Genomic DNA, 19,582 nt, shown 5'->3' with positions numbered 1-19,582 from the left:
GGTCTCCATGGCTGATCCTTCCCTAGGCTGTGCTCCCAGGGCAGGGTCTGTGCCCGTTTAACTTTCTGAGCTGGCATGCATCTGGCACTCGGAGCAGCAAGAGTCTCTTCACCTAGACTTAGGGGCCTAGAAGAAACACACTTCTTGCTTGATTGGATTAAAAACGACCGAGAGAGCTTGCTTCCAGCTGAGGATGAAGTGAGTAGGAGGCAGATCAGAGCGTCTGCCCAGGAAGCAGTCAGGTGTCTGTGCGTGAGAGCGCGTGGCCCCTCCATCCCGAGCAGGAAGAGCAGGTGGGGAGGAAGCGCTCAGGCCGCAGGTGGGCGGTGGGGGGGAGGCTGCCAGCCCTCGGGCTTCTGTGGGGAGGCAGTTCTTAGGCTGGCAAAGAGCTAATGTTTGGGGCCCAAAGACTCAGTTTTCTCCATCCTGATTTTATGGCCTCATTTAACTCATTCCACAAGGGTGACTTGATCCAAAGTCCCAAGTCTCATTTTGTGAAAATTTAAAAATCAGGATATTTCACATAAACATTGGATTTGGGGGCTTCTCTGGGGAATCTGAGTATCTGGCCACACCAAGCCTGTGTTCCCACGTGGGAGGTAAGCCACAGCCACCACCCAGGGAGGAGGCTTGTGGGGAAACCCTGTCCTCTCTACACCCTCCTGTCTCCCCAAATGAGGCTGTTAATTATTTTTTATAACTGAGAACACTTAGCTGTAGTATTTTTGTTTTGTTTTCTTTCTTTCTTTTTAGGTTAAATCTTCCCATTGCCCAGGTTTCTCTCTTCACCTGACCAACTGTACCCATTAGTGTTTCCTGCCACTTGAGGCATCAGGGCACGCAGACTGTGGCTAAACTGCCGCAGACGCTGGTCTGCCCTTTTAAATTTGAGTCGTACTAAACTTGTTATTAATAATAATTCCATCTTGGGTCCTGATACCAGGAATCATGTGAAGCCGTTGTCTGTACCGTGTGTGTGTTCAGGCCCCACACAGTGCCTACCCCACTGTGAACATCCCCCCAAGCAGATTCAACAGCCTGCAGTGGTCTTGCCTCTGCCCGTGGCATTTCTGCTAATGTCAGGTTGCGGGCCACATGAGAATGTTGGTTTATTACTCTAAGGTCCCGCCTGGCTTCGACACCAGAGCGGTTCTAGCTAGTCTGATAACCGGCCTCAGTCCCGAGATTTGGTGCCTCAAGACTTGAGGTTCTTTGCAGGATCAACTCCACTGTGTTCTTCCATCTTGCCAGTCCTGTTGGAAGCATTTGTAAATGTGTTGTCCCATCTCCGCGAGGACAACCTCATGCAGGCTCAGTCCCATCTGCAGTTTGCCTGTAAATTAAAGAATTTGAGCCAGAGACATTTTGGTCATCTTGCTGTCATCGCACAGATAGCAAGTCCATGTCCTGGCCTTTGTATTTTGCGCATGGCATATGCAAACTTCTTGGTCCTCTGCACGCCTTAGAGATGAGGCTGGTAGCCAGGTTAGTCTGCTTTGGGGAAGGGGAGGCCACGAAGACAGGGCATCCTAGCCCAGCTAGGTTTGTCTGCTCCTAGCCGCAAGGGTGCACAGCTTCTCTCCAGAACTTCGTGACCTATCACCTTCTACCAGTGGACAAAACAGACTCCCATTCAGCTTGGGCACGCACCTCAGTGCACTGAGGACAGCTCACTGCTGATAGCCAGATGAGTCACACTCCAGTGAGATTCTCATCCCTGTATAGACTCTGATGTTTTGGGGAGATCCTTTAGCCGGGATGCCTGCAAAATGCCAGCATTTGCTCAGCTTCAGTGGGCAAACTCATGAATGAATGCTTGGCATGGAGGGAACCCATTTTCTCCTGGTGGAGTTGGTACTGTCCGTCTAGGCCTCAGATACACCGTCAGAGGTGGTGACTTCACTTAGTATTTGTGCTTTTTTTCTCCAAGATACTTCATGAATATTTGCAAGTTATCTTTCTAAAGTAATAGCATGGGGTGGGCATCCTACCAGCCATGCCTGAACATCTGTGCTGCCTCCTCAACAGCACACAAAGGCATTACCCGGGTAGCCATCTCTTCACACAGCAGGATGGCTCCTGTGCTCTGGCCCTAAGTGACCTTGTCTCATGCTCACCCTGGTGTGAGGCTTGAGACTTGGAGAGCTGTCACACAGCTGGCTATAGGAGAGCTGCACCACCCCAGACCCAAGCCCTTCATGCTGCTAGGCACTGCAAACCCAACCGGAAGGTTCAGGAAATGAGTTTGTAAGACAGCCATCGAGAGCTACCAAAGCACATGGTCTGTGTTTACGTGTGCCCGCAGCTTAATTCTTTCTGACAACAGTGAAGAGCTTGAGGTTTATTGTCAGCCTTTGGAAACCAACCCAAGTACAGGAATAAGCACGTGACACGTCACCCTGACACCCTCACTCAGCCACCTCCCTCTAAGCCTTTTGCCCAGTCATCTTGGTTTTTCTCGGCACACCTACCTTTAGATATGCACTGATTTTTTCTTTCATCTGAATTCGATCCCACTGAGTCAGTGTCCTGGTTATTTGTCTCTGAAGTCCCCTTTCCTCGACTTGTCTCACTTCCTCACCAGAGGTCTCAGTCACCGCGGTCAGCAGTGCTCCCCGCTTGGCCCCTGCGGCCTGCTGGTCCCTGGGGGTCCCTCTGCACAGGTTTCTCATGAGGTTTCTCCTCTAGCTCTGCTTTCAAGATGGAAGGGGACGACGCTCCCATCAAGCGCTGCCCCAAGTGCAAAGTCTACATCGAGCGAGACGAAGGGTGTGCGCAGATGATGTGCAAGAGCTGCAAGCACGCCTTCTGCTGGTACTGCCTGGAGTCCCTGGACGTGAGTGCCGCCTGGGGCTCTGAGGGTCAGCCTGGGCCGGAAGGGCTCTGGGAGGTTGTTCCTGGAGGCGAGGAGTAACAGCGGTGGACATTTGCTCCGTGTTTGTGGAAATGTCAACCCAGGGAGAGCCACAGTGTGCAGGCGGCTCGTTCAGCAGTGCAGGGTGTGGAAGTGTGGACAGGCTTGGGTTCGGCCTGGCTCTAAGGGAGCGTTTGGGAGCCTTGGTCCTCTGGTGCCACCTGAGGGGCCTGTCCTGATCAGCTCGGCTGCTGTTTCAGAGGACTGCACACCAGGTGGCATGAACAGACCTTTGGGTCCAGGACAGGTCAGACAGTCCCCGTTCCTGGTGAGGGCTCCTTCCTGGCCACCTTCCCACTGTGTCCTCACATGGCGGAGAGGGAGAGCTCTGGGCTCCTCCTATTTGAAAGACACTAATCCCGTGCCGAGTTCCACCCTCCAGACCTCATCTGAACCTAATCGCCCCCGAAGGCCCCCCTGACGCCGTCACACTGCAGCTTAGGGCTCTGCCAGTGGCTATCAGTGGGGGAGGCACAAATGTTCAGTGTGTACCAAGACTGACAGCAGATTAGCAAGGGCACAAGGAGGCAGGGATGGCCAAGTGCTGGGTGCTGGTGGCTTCCATTCTTCACGGCCGCACCATGAACTTCTGTTCTTTGCAGATCGAAGAGCTGCTGAAAAACAGCCCTGTGACCCTAGAGGGCTGATTCTGAAGGAGCAGATTCTGTTTGGGCAGCTTTTCAAGGACACTCAGAGTGGTTTCAGATGAGGTCAGGGGTGCACGGCTGGAAGGCCTGAGCCTGGCCCACACAGCAGGGGCTTCCCTCAGCCCTTCTCAGCGGGGTCTCTGGCAAGGCGCACTGCCATGCACGCAGAGGCCTCGGGCTGCAGGTGGCTGGACTCTCCTACACTCCTGCCCAGCCCCAGCAGGGAGTCTGCCTGGTTCTCTCCCCAGGTGCACTTTACCTACATCCACCACTCACAGGGGCTGGTCCTCTCGGGTCCTCAGACTAGATGGTCCGTGAGTGCCGAGGAGGGCCTTTCATGGCCCGGTCAGCTCTGCAGACACACTTTACGGAATTCACCCAGCCCTTCTGTGAGTTGGGACTATGATTTCCTTTCCTCAAGGGAAAGTCCAGGGAAGCTACTGGTGTTTCCCCTAAGTCCCTGGCTAGCAAGGAGGGGCTCAGCATTCACCGTCCAGCCTCTGGCCATTAAAGCTCTAAAACCTATCATGGATGCCTGGGCCAGGCAGCTGCATGCCGGAGCTGGACAGGAACTGTTAGGCCTCACAGGAGGACCTGCCAGAAGCGTCTGTCCTCATCCTTGTGCAACTGACTGACTGAATGTCTGTACATGCCCTGTTGTTTCTGGTGCAACCGAAGTTGAGTGACATTTCTGATCAATAGGAATATTCCTTGTCACAGAAATACTGCTAGATTCCTGCCGGCTGCCGGGGTCACTCTGCCCAAGGGCTTCATCAGTAAGCTTAAAATCACAATTAAATTAGACCATGAGACCCGTTCAGAGTGCTTTCGTCAGGGGTAAGAAAGCACAGCTTAAATGAACTGTCCTTATTATCTCAAGACCTGCACTGATCATGGGCAGCTCTCAGTCGGGAGGGCAGCCAAGCCCTTGACCTGGAGGACCCTGCCCTCTCCCTGGCACATGACAGCAGAGCATCTTTATAAAAGGGCAGTCATGGTGGGTGAAGCCCACGGGCAGCCGGGGACAGCAGCACAGCACCAGGTGGGGGGGGTCTCAGCCCAGGACCAAAGACCAGAAGGCGCTAAGCAAAGGGAACAGAAGGCACTAAGCATGACCAGAAATGCTGGACCAGTGAGTCAGGTCACCACGAAGGTTTTTGTGCCAGCAAAGGCTTTGGCCTCCAGCACAGGGGCCTGTGCACTGACCCAAACAGCTGTCCAAGGACAGGTTGGACCAGAATCCCATAGGGAGCTTGGACTAGGTCCTGCTGTGGAGCTGTGGGTCTGTATCCGAGGGCCTGGGAGCCTTCATCTCCAGGGGATTCTGGTGTGCAGACCCCACTGTTGCCGGCAGAGACCGTTAGACTTCTAAACTGCGTAGTGCCGTGCGGTTTGGTTTGTGTTTCAGAAACAGATTCAAAGCCATCTTAACCTGTAGTGTGAGACACGACAGGCTCTCTGGGCAGAGGAGGGGTGTGACTGGAACCTGAACTGACCCACTGGTGTGTGTGCACTCGCCTTGGGGTGAAGGGAAGGACTACTCGCTCCTAAGGGGCAGCGCTCTAAGTGGACAGAGAGGCCAGACGTGGCTGTGTTGAAGACAGTGTGGTTGGAAGAGGCTGTGAGTTCATCTGTCACTCCTGCCTTTTCACCAAAGAGGGTCCAGGCCAAGAAGGCGAGGCCAGCCTCTGAAGGTTTCTTGGGATTGCACCGTAACAGCCAGGATTCAGTGCCACAGCACCATGCATGCAGACTCCAGGAGGCTGACCTCTGAGGTCAGCACACTAGAGGCCAGCACCCTTCTCTAGATGAGAGGAAGGCGAGCTTCGCACCCTGCCTGACCGAGGGGCTCCAGGGGCCAGAGGCAGCTGCTCATGCCCAGCTCTCCCTGACTTCCTGTCTCAGCTTCACGGGCCCTGAGGTTACTTGCTTCTTCTCAGAAGGAGGGCGTTGACAGCCTCAGTTATGTGAGTGGACAGCATTGTCCGTGCATGGTGCCATTTTCCCAACTGTTTCCTGGATTAGCACTGGGTGGGAAGGGCCTCCTGTTCATGGAGAAGCGGAGGTTTGTGGAGTCCAGCCTCAGTGGTGCTGATGGAGGTTTGGCTGACAAGCACTGAGCTGTGTAGCAGGGAGGCCCCAGCCCTTGGCTGGAGATTAGGTGGGGAATTGACCAGATGTTTCCATGAGTGCCAAGAGAGGAGTCTGCTCATTCTGTGCCATTGGAGAAACTGTGGGTAGAAGTTCCTAGGCTGTTCCTGTTCCTAGCTGGCTCTTAGGTAAGAAAAGTTGTAATGGGCTAAGTCAAAAGAGAGCACCTTCAGATGAGAAGCTGGCGCTGAGGATGGACCAGAAGGGAGGCAAACCTTCTCATCTCTGGAGTGAGCCTGGGTTGGGTTGCTCCTGTGGACGGTGCACGGCCAGGCCCCAGAGCTCTGGGGAGTAGCCGCTGACCTGCTTGTTCAGTAGCCCAGTGTCGCCACCAGCCTTTCCCACAAGCTCAGGAGATGACCTCTGTGCCCAGGGAGGCCCTGCTGTGGTCTGGGGACGTCTAACACAGGACTTCCCTGGCGTGCCAGATGACCGTTGCCTCTGGGCTGCTCCCCAGAGCACTGATTGGAGCTGGGTGTGTAGCAAGCCTGTCCTCCTGTCCCCTTTGCTGTGCGTAAAGAAAAGGAGACGTGACTCAGGTGGAGAGCCCAGCGAACTGAGCCCTCCTCTCACCGCCGCCCTTTCTCTGCCTCTCCCAGGATGACTTCCTCCTGATACATTATGACAAGGGACCCTGCCGCAACAAGCTGGGCCACTCTCGGGCCTCTGTGATCTGGCATCGGACACAGGTAAGAGGCGGCTCGCCTGGACCTTTGACCTGGACGCGGTGTGTGTGTGTGTGTGTGTGTGTGTGTGTGTGTGTGTGTGTTCTAGAAGCCTGACCAGCTGGTTGAAGAGCTGGGAATGTGGTAGTAGTTCCTGCAGGGCCTCGGGCCAGTGTTTGCCCTGGCCACATTGTGACTGAGCACACCTTTCCTTTAGCGCACGATGGCTCTTTTGCTTGTCTTCTACTCGGCTGGGCCAGCATCTCCTGTCCTTCCTTCGTCCTTGTGTAGTGCCTAACCAGAAGCTTTCCAGAGGGGGCCTGAGCCCAGGGAGCCAGGGAAGGACAGCGCGCCTGCATGACTGCCGAGTGCCCTGGAAACGCTGGCGCGGTGTGCTCACGCGGGGCGTGTTCGCAGCGGCAATCTAGGACGCCGTCTGTCACGCAGGCATCCTCGCGGGGTCCCACGTGCCTGGCTGCACACTGCATCTTCTCCATAGTGCAGGCCGCCTGTTGCTTGCCTGGGCTGCCCAAGGGGACCCTGGAGACAGCCCTTCCCAGTGGCTGCTCACATCTCTGACCTAGTGCTGGTCCCAGCCCAGACTGCAGACAGGTATGCAGGTGCCTTTGGGATGCCCCAAGCCATGGTGCCCAGGGTTGACCTTAGCCAAAGCTCATGTCCATCCTCATCAAGCTCAGAACAAGCAGCAGGTGACAGAGGCCATACACATGGCCATATCAGGTTCCCTGGCCACCAGGAAATCCACATCTCAAAAAAGTGGAGCTTTACCAAGTTCAATGTAGATAAGTTTGAAGACATGGTGGCTGGGATGAGCTCATTCTGGGTGGGTGTGGGGTCAAGTGCATCCCCAGCTGTGGTGGCCCACAGAAGGGGCAGGCTCCTTACTCCTGCAGGCTTCTCTGTGCTGCCCCTCCTTCCTCACACCCTCCAGGACATCCTATTTCCTGTCCAGAAATATGCAGAAGAGGTGATGAGGCAAACTTGGCCCAAGGACTATGTTTGCTGCCCTCTGGTCAGGAGATTTGGTTTTGGCTATTGGAACCGCCCCTCCTCGGGACATGCACAGCTTGAAGGCTCACCTCCCCACTGCCATGCGAGTCTGCCCAGGACGCTTTAACAGAGCTCTGCCAAGTAGCTTGCTCAGAACAGCAGAAATGTGCAGTCTCTCTGGAAGCCAGAAGTCCGGGTCAGGGTGTCACCCGGCCACTCTCTGACACCCGTAGCGAGCCCTCCCTTGCTCTTCAGCGCTGGGTCTTGCCAGCACACGTGGCACTCTGGCTGGAGCACATCACTCCAGTCCTGTCCCCACGTGCTGCCTGCCCCCTCTGGGGCTTCATGTCCTCTTCCCCGTGTCTGTCTCTGTGTCCAAATTCCTCCTTTGCATGAGATCAGCAATCAAACTAAATTGAATCCCATCCTGGTAACTGCATTTTAACTTGATTACATCTGCAAAGACCCTGTTTCCAAAGAAAGTCCCTTGGTACTGGGACTTAGGATTTCAACATGTCATTTTGGGGGGACACAATTCAACCCATAGAAACCCTCTCAAACAGTGTAGGATGCTGTAAGTGTGCCAGGTCCTTCTCTGCACCTGTTTTTGCCTGGGCGGCATCTGGAGGGGACGCAGGTGCTGATGGGGCTTCCCGCATCTCCACGGCCACTCCGGGAGCAGAGGCTGTTGTGTGCACCTCAGCAGAAACATGCAGTGTCCCAGCAAGGTGAGGTCCTGGAAATCACATTGTCTGACTGACCTTCTACCCACAGAGAAACTGAGTTTCCCCTGGGAGAAACCAGCTTGCTCCGGGTTTGTCCTGCTATTGCTGGATAATAACAAGCCTCCCCGGGTATAGTGGCCTAACGTTCCCACTTGAATCTGTGGTGTGAACAGGCTTAGTAGAGACTGCTCATTTCTGCCCCACTTCACATTAGCTGGGCAGCTCTGAGGCTGGGGAGTTCTTTGACAGCTCAGTCACTCACCAGGAAGGTAGTGTCTGCTCCTGGCTGTTGCCTGGGCCCTGGCTGGAGCTCTTCATGTGGCCTGAGCTTCCTGCCAGCATGGCGGCCAGTTCCAACAGCAGGCATCCTGAGAGAGAGGGAGAGCATCTCCCTGTCTACACGGCCCAGGCCACATGCCATCTGCACCGTTTGTTCACTAGGAGTGAGTGGTTTGCTTTCCCGGGTCCTCAACAGCTGGGATTCCCAGTCATGGTCACTGATAGAGGCTCTTGAGCAACACTGAACCCCACAGAAAACCACCCCTCCCATCCTTCCCTCAAGTTGTCAGGAGTTGGCAGAGCCTCTCAGCCCAGGCACTCCGTGCGAGCTGTGCTGCTGAGAAGCTAGGTGGCCCTGGAGCCCTGCAGCAGCGGACAGCGCCCTTCTCAGGGATCTCTCACTCCTGGGAAGGTAGTGCGCGGAGACCGTGCTCCTGTGGTGACTGGAGTTCCCAAGACATGCAGCCCCAGAAGCAGCAGCACAGGACATCCCAGATCAGTCTTGGATTTCAGATAAACAGCAAGCAAATTGGTGTTCGACATGCGCAGGGTGTTCCGAGGAGAAGCAGCAGGTGACATCCAGACACAGCGTGAACTGAGGGGACGGCACACCAGCAGGCCACAAGGCCGCAGCTCACTAGGGCCGGGGAAAGGCCTGCACTCAGGCTGCACTGTCAGCTTTGCTCCCTGCAGACAGGAAGGTTCTTTGGCTGAGGCCCTTCTGTTCTCCTGGATGGTGTCTGGAAACGAGGCCGTGTGGTTGCTTGCCTGGAAAGTCCTCGTTTCCCCGCGAGTCTCCTGGTGCTAGACCCCGTCTGTTCCCTCCAGTCCACAACCCCCTCCACTGCCTCTTGCCTTTGGTTTGGCCCCAGCAGACTGGTGGACAATACTGAGAGGCAGTTTCACTTCGTGTTCGTGGCAAAACCCAAACAGGTCTTATGGTCTTTGATCAGCGTGTTAGTGAGATTTTTACTGCTTGCTCACAGAGGATGGCCAGCACGGGAGGTGCTAATGGCCCCCTGCTCTGGGACGAGGCTGGACATGGGTCTTACATCTTCCTTTCTTACCCTTGTCTGCTCTGGACGAAAGCTCTCGTGCTCTCTGCTGCTCTGCTGGGCCCCGCTGTTGCTGTTGCCTGGTTTCCATCACCCTTTGCTCCTGTTTCCTGCCAGTGCCCAGCTTGCAAATCCCAAGGCGATCGCCAGATAGTCCCATCCAGACCCAGATCCTGTGTGAAGACATAGGTCTCTTGACTTACTTCAGGAAGGAGCCTCGGGCCCCATGACCCCACCTGGTGGCTAGATCCTTTGCTGTTGTGCCGCCTTTCTCCTCCTGAATGGGTGTCTCATCTCCTAAAATGCACCAGACGTTCTCGTGCTCATCTTTTTAGCTCTTTGACCCTGGGCCTGGGCAGGGCTTGGCTGCTTTGGAAATGGGTCTTGGATGAAGGTGTAGCTGCTGGGTTTGGCCTTTCTGGTGGCTGTGAAGCCCTGGGCTATTATTCCTACACCTGCCTGGCTGGGCAGGAGCTGGGAGGTACTTCCTGGTTCTTCTCCAGGTGGGAAGCGAGGAAGGTGGAGCTGCGGCTTCCTCCTTATGCAGAGCAGCTGGGTGCGGTAAGAGGTGGTATTTCTTGTCGCTCTGAGGGGATGCCAAGGAATATGGAATTGAACCTGCAGGCCTGTTGTCTGGGAAGCAGGGTCTGATGACAGACAGGTGCAGCTTGGCACGCACAGGCAGTGGCTTGGGGACACGTCCACTCCCAAAGGCCCTGGCTTCGTTCTGACTCCTCTGTTTATGGAAGACATGGCTTCCACTGTCCCTCTGCTTTCCCGCTCCCGGCACCTCCCACCGCCTCCGTGCACCTCGACATTGCGGTGCGGACTGTGCCTCAAACACCGTGCTTGCAATGAAGCCAGCAGGGCAGCGCAAGCTGCTGGAGCCTGTTCTTGTGCGCAGCTCTGGGGACGCACGAGACTCCAAGACAGGGTGAGACGTGGGAAGCAACCCGTTGCTTCTTGTGGTTAATTCAGGCCAGGAGTCAAGGAATACAGCAAGAAGTGAGGGGCAGCTGTCAGACCATGAAGATTCCAGAATACTGGAGCTTGCAGACAGCACCGTGAGGAGGAGACAGGCGTGCAGGGCTCAGAACAGGGCTAGGGAGCCACAGAAAGTTCTGGAGCAGCAGAGTCAAATCCTCAGCGGGGCAGAACCTGGAGGCTTCTTATCATCATGCCTGGTCCTCCACGTCACATCTAACAAGGTCTGTCTCTCTGCAAAGCAGGAATCTCCATCTTGTAGCTCTCAGGACTCCTTGTGGCGGCCTGCTGTCTCTCTCCACTCCCGCCAGTCGCCACCCTGCTGCCCCTTCTCCCTGCTCACCCAGATCCCTTCTGTGTGTCTCTTGCGGCTCTGCTCTAAGCTCCCATTTCGCAGCCAGCTCTCTCGCCCGCCGGGCCACAGCACATTCTGGGCGCATTCGTTAGACCTTGGTTAGCCTGCATCCCTAGCCAGGCCTACCCGGCACCTTGTTACCCCCACAGGTACCTGTGCATAACTCACCACTCTATTATGCATCTGCTAGCGGTTTCTTTTCACTTAACACTCTGATTTTGACCAGCAATGTAATTGACACCCTGCAAGCTGACCAGGTGCCTGTTCTGGTATGAACCGTGCCTTGGCTGGGAACTTCTTGCCAGTCAGGTGCCATGGACTCCTGGGGAGTGCTTCTGTCTGCCACTCAGGGCCTCACCCAGCTCAGACCCCCACAGTACTCAGGATACGCCCCACGTCCAGCGCCCAGTGACCCTGTGAGGGGTGGTGTCCTTACAGTACAGTTGGTCCACTCTGCAAGTTTGTCTACTGCTCCTTATCACTTCCTGCCCTCAGATGTGCGTTCTGGTGACATCGTTCTAGGTGATGGGCTTTCGGCATGCCACCTGGACGTCCCTGATGGCTTCTTGGTTATCTTTATGGGGCTGAATGTATGATGCACCCGTAGGTTTGACGCATGACACTTGTCAATGGATCTTTCCAAAAGGATCTTCCCTGCGATTCATTTTTTCCATGGTGACATATTTTCCATTCCGTGTACCCAGGTCTCCGCTAGGACAGATGGGGTGGGAGGCGGCAGGGGCTGTGCCGGCTGCCGCAGTGTGCATCACCTGCCCAACCGCCCCCACATGAGCATCAGTCCGCGAGGCTCTGCCATCACCTGCCCTCCTGCAGGGAACACCGCAGCTGGAAGTGTCTGCCTCTTTCTCCAGCACCTTCCAGGAACAGGCGGACAGGTGGAGGCCCTGACACATGCATTTCCTTTCCCCTGGAGGAAACCCACACTTGGGACGCTGGCCTCTTCCAGGAGAGAGGCTTTCCGCCCAGGCCAGCTCGGCTCCGGCAGCGTGTGTCTTAACCCAGGGTGGCACGCACGCAGTGCAGTCTGCCTGGGGCCGTCTCCTGTGCCCGGCGAAGGGCAGGAGTCCCTCCCGGAGGGGCTCATCTCCTGGCACCTTCATGCAGGGCCATTCTATGGGTGCTATTCATGAGTCAGTGAAACGGGCCCTGGGCTGCCAGCTCTGTCCTCTGAAACAAATATCAGAACATCTCAAAGAGCTTCCTGGCATCTGTGACATGAGACTACGATTCAGGCAGCCACGTGATGCCCCTGCTCTGCACATGCCTTCGCCGTATTCCGAGGCCGAGTTCCGGGGCATCAAAGGCACTCTGTTCGCTTTCCTGTGTCTCTGATTGTGGACGAGTCTCCCCAAGCCTGATTGTGCTTTGGAGAGCTCCCTGGAGACACTGTTCTGAGCACTCTCATCCTCTCTTCGGAGGGTTGGTCCCATGGCCACGTGCCTGCCCTTCGTCCTGAGAGGCACTGGGCCGTGCATGGGGCCCTGCAGTGACTGCAGAGTGGGTTCTGTTCTGCGGTGTCCTGTGCCGGTGGAGGCTGGCCGTCTGCAGATCTCAGGTTTGCCTGTGCAACTGTCACTGTGCTGCACGGTGGCCCTCTCTGGGCCCTGACTGGTTCTGTCCCGTCTCCTAGTGTGATCTGGTGCCAGACACCTACAACATCTCTCCAAGTGACTTTGTCTGTTCCATGGCATTTGCTTGCCTCATGATTTCCTCTTGGCTGCATTCTCCTGGTGATATCTACTCCCACCTACAACGAGTTGGCATAGATTGGTAAGCCAGCGGTCAAAGAGCATACAGTAAGACAGAATAGACCAAGCGAGAAGATAAGAGGGTGTCGGATTGGCAAGAATGTGAGCATTTGGTCAGGGATTCGGGATGCATGGCTCCTTGGAGACTGAAACTGTGTCCCAGACAGTTGAGGCTCTCAGGAGAACCTTCCGAAGAAGATCTTCCACATGACCTTGTGAGCCCCAAGGCATCAGTGTGCAGGTGATTTTAGCAAAGCACAACCCAATGCACACTGCGATTCCCCTGCTGACTTCATGTTCTGCAAAGAAGGCCACTGATGGGCAGCAGTGGTGGTTTCTCAGCGTGTGCACCATCGAATTTATCAACACGACATCGTTTGTTAAATGCAGTCTTGTTATGAACACACACGTGCACGCATGGTGTGTGAGTGTGTGTGTGTGTGTGCATGCACATGTGTGGTCCTCAGGAGAAGTCCTCATTGAAGTCATCCTTTCTTTCACACATCTGGGATGCTTTAGCACCTGATAATTTTAGAGTTGATAATGGCTCTATGAGAGCCTTAGCTCATTTGTTTATTTTACCGTTGAGAAACCAGGCCCGTGGAAAAGTGGAGTTAGAACACATGCCCGGTGCATTCACGTACTTACCGCTCTGAGCACTAGGTGGCGGCCTAACTCCATCTTCAGACCTCAATTCTGCGCTCCCTGCAGCCTGGGAGGGATGTACTGATGGACAAGCTAGTCCTAAAGCACAGTCTCTTTTCCTTTGAACAGTGGCACTGCCTAATTTCAATGACAGTATGCCTATGTTTTAAGCTTATTCCTTTCAGCAGCTACACACACTGAGGGATAAACATGTGTTTAAACAAAAATCAGCATTCGTAACAGTATTGGGCTTTCAGCCCCAGCAGTGTCAAGCGTCAGGCCATTCCCCACCTCACCATGCCTGTGTCTTTCCTGTTCTTCCATCTGGAATGCCTTACCCCAGGCTTCCTTGTGTACGAGCCATCTCCACATCTCCATAATCCCAGCCATCTCCCTCGGGGAAGCCTCCTTTCCTCCAGCAAATGTCGGTGACGGTTGGTCGGAATGCCTTGCACCTGGAATCTGAGGGCTGCTTCTGTGAGAGGTGTAACTTGGTTAAATCTTGGTCTTTCTCCACCACGGCACTTCTCGAGGGCCGAGATATCATGCACCTTGGCATTCTCAGCACCTGGGACATTGTCTGGCTCTGGCAGGAGTGACTATTAGAGGGAACTCAGTTCATTGGATGCACAGATGGATGGGGGAAGGGAAGGAGGAGAAAGGCAGAGAAGGAATCATGGGGGCGGTTGAAGGGCAGGAAGTATGCGTGGTGAAGGAAGCGCTGGTGGGTGAATGCATGCACAGGTGTAGGGCTGAGCAGACGGGTTCAGTGGAGGGACAGAGGAGTGGGTGGAGGCGTGGCGGGGTGGATGAGGGTGGGTGGGTGGGTGGAGGTGCTGCTCACACTGCTGCCTGGGAGCCCGGGACCAGCCTCCCTTACTTCTGCGGTTTGATCTCCTTCTCCAGGTCGTGGGCATTTTCGCTGGCTTTGGGCTCCTGCTCTTGGTGGCCTCCCCCTTCCTGCTGCTGGCCACCCCATTCGTCCTCTGCTGCAAGTGCAAGTGCAGTAAAGGCGACGACGACCCGCTACCCACCTAGAGGGAAGCACGGTGCTGCTGAGACCCTGCCTCCGAGACGTGTGGCTCCCCACCCACCCGGCGCCCCCACTAAACATTTCTCTTGCCTTATGTGCCCCATTGAGCTTCACAGTGTCAGGCTGGATGCCGTGATTTCAGGGACCCTTGTCGAGACGTTTGCCGAGGCCCCAGGTGTGTCGCCTAGTCTTGGGGAAGGCAAGGCAGGCGAGGGTTGGGCACGTCCCCACAGCATCAGTCTCTGCAGACCTTTCCTGCAGTGTGGACAGAAGCACACCAGGCTGTCTCCTCCCGGTGGCGGTAGACTAGGCACATCTGGTGGGGGCCAAAGACCTTCTCATTCAAAGTGTTGTCCATCTCCTCCTTGGCTTCAAGATGGCGCCATGCTGAGGGAAGTCTGTTAAGGTCACATCTCTCTTCAGACAGAATCCAATTATTCCAACTTGAAAAAAGCACTCTATTTGTGACAACTGTTTTTATTCCTAATGGCATTTAGTGAGATTCTTTTTAGAAGGCTTTTCTTTTTTCTTAGCTGAGTAGTGAAAATCAACAAGGTGCATATGAACCATCCTATGCCTTTCTTAAAATGTGCGTTTTAAGAAGTTATAGTTAAGCGACTTTTCTGGCTTGACCACTTTTCAGGAGATTTAGAAAGCCTTATGCACTCTGCGTTTTCTTGAAACTTGCTGTAATAGCTTTCTGAATGCTGTAAGCTCTGTACTGTTATAAACACGGTTCCTGTGTCGCTGCATTTATTGGAAAACACTGACATGTTTAAAGGAACGTCTCCTTGAGATTCACCTTTTGTTCCTTCTGCTCTGGTGATTCTGCATAGCCCACAGGGCTTGTTCTTTTCACCCAGGTAGCAGCAAATAGTTTTTAATGTCTTCTAAACCAATTGTTTACTAAGAGATCGTTCTACTCAGAATCACTATGGTTTGGCCTCTTGCCTCAGTTTTCAAGTAAGACAGTAAGAAGAAAATTGCATTATTGATCCTAAGGGGCAGAGCCTTCTACCAGAGGCTGTGGGGGGCGTGCTTGGAGATGGGGCAGAAGCTTTCTGGATTTTCACATTTTTAGAACGTTTTAGTTATTTTGAAAGATCATGCATCTCACACAGTTCCAAGCCCTGTAGCTAACCAGTTTGCCCCGGCTGGAAAAAACACTTCCATTTCCATTTAGCTCTTTTGATGTGGGGATTTTACCACTTGGTCTTTCCAGGGCTCTGTGTGAGTGTTTCCATGGTAGTGAAATGCACGGATCAATAAGATCTGCATTACTCCATCACTTGACTGAAGAGTGGAGAAAGCGTTTCCATTAAAGAGAATTGACTATGAGAGCCACGTGTGCTTACCAGGAACAAAAAGGAAATATTGTAGATTTATTATAGTGGAATTTTTTAAGACTTACTAAGCACTCTACCAAGGAGTTAAACAAAAGCAAAGTCCTTTGATCTCAGTTATTTGCTTGCTGCAAGCACATTTTAAATACGTGCTTGTTTTGTGTGTGTTTGACTCTACATCTATGTATCCGTCTCAGGTCCTAGTGTATCTTCCTCGCCTACAAATTTCTTTATTCTTCTCGGTGAACAGTTAAGAAACAGAATCACTTCTCTCTTCACCTCTAGGATTGATTTTCCTTATGAAACAAGAGCCATTTAGAACATCAGTCTGCATCAACATTGGTTCAAAATTTATCCTTGTAATTACAAAGTCCAGGAATTAAATAAGAACATAGCTCAGGCTGTCCTTCTGATGCGTCTCTGCAGTTTGAGGTGCTGAGATGGGTGAAGTGGCTTTTCTGGAGACGGTGACAACTCCATGAGCTAGTGGTCTGGGGACTTGAGACATAAGCCTGTAATTTGTAGGTGCAGCTACCTGACAGTCGAGGGTGGCAGGCACGTGGCCCCCGGGGTAGACCTTCATAATGTCCCCGTCCTTCCTGCCTCGATTAGCTGCTGTCTACCATATAAGTCCATTTAGTAGTGCCCCGATCTTCGGGGTGGGAGTCAGAGCCTCAGAGAGATTGTATTCCCAGAGCTGGAGCTCAAACCCCCTATTCCTAGAGGGATGGTATGTCCTGTCCTGGAGGAGTCTCTGGCCCAATCATACACATCTGTAGCCCCAACCATCCTGTGCCTTCGTGTGCAATATGCTTCAAAGCATGTGGTTTGATCAGGTAGGGACCACAGCGATTCCGGGGCCAGCCGGGGTCAGTCAGATTAGCACCAGCTTGCTCTGAGCTTTTGTATAGAACATGCCTTTGTTTGCTCAGTATGATTTAATATAAAAATAGGACTGTCCATCCCTGTGTAAATGCCACCAAGATCACATTGAGATACTTAAACTTGAATTTCCCCTCCTCAGATTCCTTTTTTCCAATAAGGAATGCCATACCCACTTGATACAGTGATGCAATCTTTACCATGCGGGATGTAAATTATAAATAGGTCACGGGAGGATGGTCCCCAGTGTGAACTTGGGTCTTGCTGTCTGCGCTTAGTAGATAAGATTTATTTCTGTTATTCAGTATGATCTGTCCTGGTTGGAAAGTGATGTTCACTTTCACAGATGGTCTTCTCTCTGATATCCTGCACATGCTGTTTTTTCATTGAGAGGCCTTTAAGTCCCAAGGCTGACCCTTAGAGAGAGGCCCGGGCTGCCCAGGGTTGACCTGTACCTGAGGCTCTTGGACAGCTGATCATGTTACCAGGTTTTTACTGGAGGTGCCTGGTTTCTGTCTGGCTCAGCCATGTGTCCTGTGTCCCCACAGATGCCTTGGGAGACCCAGTCTGTACAGGTGGCAGGGAGTGACTTCACAGCTAAGCTGAAGCAAACCTTGATGCATGAACAATGGCCCAGTCAGTTCTTCCTAATCAGCTCCCGGAAGCCGCTCAGACTGCAGAGTGAACCTCTGGCACCTTTTCCAAGGGAACATATTCTCTTCATGGCACATTCCGCCCCGGGAGAGGGAATATCAGAGGTGCAAGGATTACTTCAAGAAGAATTTCTCTTTTTCACATAGGTTCCAAAGGGCAAAAGTCATGTAACAAATCAGAAGAGAAAAAGTTCCCTTGGTGGTCTTTAAAAATTAGGGAGTTGGAAAGAACCAGGGTGGGCTTTTTGTGTTTTCTCACTTTGTTATTAATAAACACACCTATGTACATACACTCACATATACACACACATATGTGAATCACAGATCATCAAGGGAGCACATTTGCATGTACAACCCCATGGAGGTCTCTAAAGCATACCAAAGCTTGTTTATCCCTTTAATTGACCCGGTCCCTTATGAAAAGAAGCAAAATGAAGGGATTGTGACTGATTATTGCCAAAAACCCCCAAAGGAGTGAAGGGGCCCACGTTACAGTGTCATTGCTGGTGCGTCCCCTGGGGATCATGCCATCGGGTCCTCAGTCCCCATGGTCCCCAGCCCTCCTCCGGTGTGTGCAGTCCTGTCTTCCAGGTCCAGGAGCCCTGGCTGCGGGGTAGCTGCGTGCCACGTGCCTGACCTGTCTTTCCTTTGCTCACTTTGCCAGGGTGTGTTTTGATCTTGTGTAAAAGCATGCATGAGTGAGCCATGCACATGTGTACACTATGTATTTGACAAGTGGTGGAAAAACAAAATCAAATTTAGTTTGTGTTTTTGAAACATCAGTAGGTTTTGTGCCACTAACACTGTGATGTATAAAAGAACTGTTCGGACGCCTTTCAATGTTGTGTTTTGTACTTTGGAATCACATGGAAAAGTTTGATTTGTAACTTCAATACATATTTTAAATGTATTGTGTCTTATGTAGTTTGTCCCCCTTTCAATGGGATTTCTTTTTAAAGATGTTTGTCTGGAATACAGGTGACTTTTTAAAATCCTGCTTGGCTCCATCTTTTGTAGACACCTAGTTGACTGCTGACCTGCAGTTTGGAAATACTGGGATTAGAGGTGGGAGAGAGAAAGGGTCAGGCAGGGGAGGCTCTGTCTCACTGAGAACGCAGCTTTTGCATTTGGGATCTTTTATCTTGGGTGTGCTCTCAACTCTCAGATGACAGAATGATCTGGACCCTTGGGTGGGTCGACACACATGCAGCCTTCTTGAAGTTCAGTGCTGCCAGACCAGAGGAACAGCCCGGGCAGCCTCCTGCTCAGGGTTTCCTACCCCAGCCACAAAGACAGGGGCTCACAAAACTGCCTTATTTTATAGGGAGCATCATAAAACTTGGTGATCATAATTTCCCTATTGAAATAAAAGTAAATATGGATGCTTCTTATTTAATAAGAAATACAGTCATCTTTCAATATCTGCAGGGGACTGGATCCAGGAACCAACTCTGCAGATACCAGAACCCACAGATGCCCAAGTCCCTGTGTAAAAAGTTGCAGTGTCTGCCTAAAACCTGGGCACTCCCCCCTGTGTGCTTTAAACCATCTGTAGCTTGCTAATAAACCCTAATAAGACCTAAATAGACGTTTTGCCTAGAGGAAAATCATGAGGAAAGAAGTTCACGTTTAAATTTTGTTCCGAATATTTTCAGTGCACAGTTGGTTGAGGTCACCCTTGTAGACCTGCAGATAAAGAGGGCCAGCGGTAAGGGGAACCCAGTGACCAGGTGTTTCCTTGATTTTCATCTGCCTCATCTGGACTTCCAGGAGAGCATATACCTCACTCGTTAGCAGGAAACTAGACCAGGAATAGGGATAGGAATAGTTACCTGTCCTGTATTTAAATTTCAGAATCCACCCTGAGTGTCTTGAGGCTCAGGTCAGGGGAGGGTTGTTTCCATGGCTGGTGACTTGTGGGGGTGAAAGATTTGGTACTCTTGCTTTCAAAGGGCTCTTAGTCTGAAGAGGGGACAGAGAAGTCAGTCATTTTTCAGGAGTAGTACAGGTGCTATAGTAGACAAAGCAGGGTAGGTTTTGGGGACTCCAACTCTGGCATTCAGCCAGTCCTGGAGATGAGAGAGGCCTGTCCAGAGGATGCCATATGTGAGCTGATCTTGCAGACGAGGAGGTGTTGGCCACGGAACCAGGAGGAGAAGAGAGTTCCTGGGAGTGTCCTTCCCGTGGTTGGCGCGGCATTTGCCCTCGCCGATCTGCTGTGATGGGGCGTGGACTGGAGGCTGACTCACGGGGGCACAGGGACATGGTCCTAAAGGCTCTGGGCGAGTGTGCTCCCGCCTCAGGCTGCTGCAAGAAGCTCTCAACCTGGGAGGCAGGTTATCTACTGTCTGACAGTGGTGAAGGCTGGAGTCCAAGGGCACGGTGTCAGCAGGGTTGGATCCTTCTAGAGCTTTCTCTGGGTGGTGGCTGGCAATCCTGGACATTTTCTGGCTTGTGAATGCATCACCCAG

The 19,582-nt window shown here is 52.9% G+C and overlaps 1 protein-coding gene and 1 non-coding gene across 6 annotated transcripts in view; both read left to right on the top strand.

Annotated features, from left to right (window-relative positions):
- Positions 1-18,021, top strand: part of Rnf144a (ring finger protein 144A) — a 100,885-nt gene extending 82,864 nt beyond the window's left edge. For 4 of the 5 annotated variants that reach the window (XM_047523229.1, XM_047523227.1, XM_047523230.1 and 1 more), the window contains 3 exons: positions 2,689-2,836; positions 6,312-6,401; positions 14,107-18,021. In XM_047523229.1, coding sequence (XP_047379185.1) covers positions 2,689-2,836; positions 6,312-6,401; positions 14,107-14,238 — 370 coding nt within the window. In that variant the 3' untranslated portion in view covers positions 14,239-18,021. Of the gene's footprint in view, positions 1-2,688; positions 2,837-6,311; positions 6,402-6,594; positions 6,716-14,106 lie in introns of those variants that run through there. The other variant, XM_047523228.1, reaches the window with a different exon arrangement.
- On the top strand, positions 6,795-6,929 carry LOC124963807 (small nucleolar RNA SNORA70). Its single transcript, XR_007104836.1, has one exon. It is a non-coding gene; the product is annotated as a small nucleolar RNA SNORA70 (small nucleolar RNA).
- Positions 18,022-19,582: the final 1,561 nt, after the last annotated feature.

Source organism: Sciurus carolinensis, chromosome 13 (genome assembly GCF_902686445.1).
Source record: "Sciurus carolinensis chromosome 13, mSciCar1.2, whole genome shotgun sequence".
NCBI classification, from domain to species: domain Eukaryota; kingdom Metazoa; phylum Chordata; class Mammalia; order Rodentia; family Sciuridae; genus Sciurus; species Sciurus carolinensis.
The sequence above is the reverse complement of the archived record's forward strand: the minus strand, read 5'-3'. Positions and strand labels throughout refer to the sequence as shown.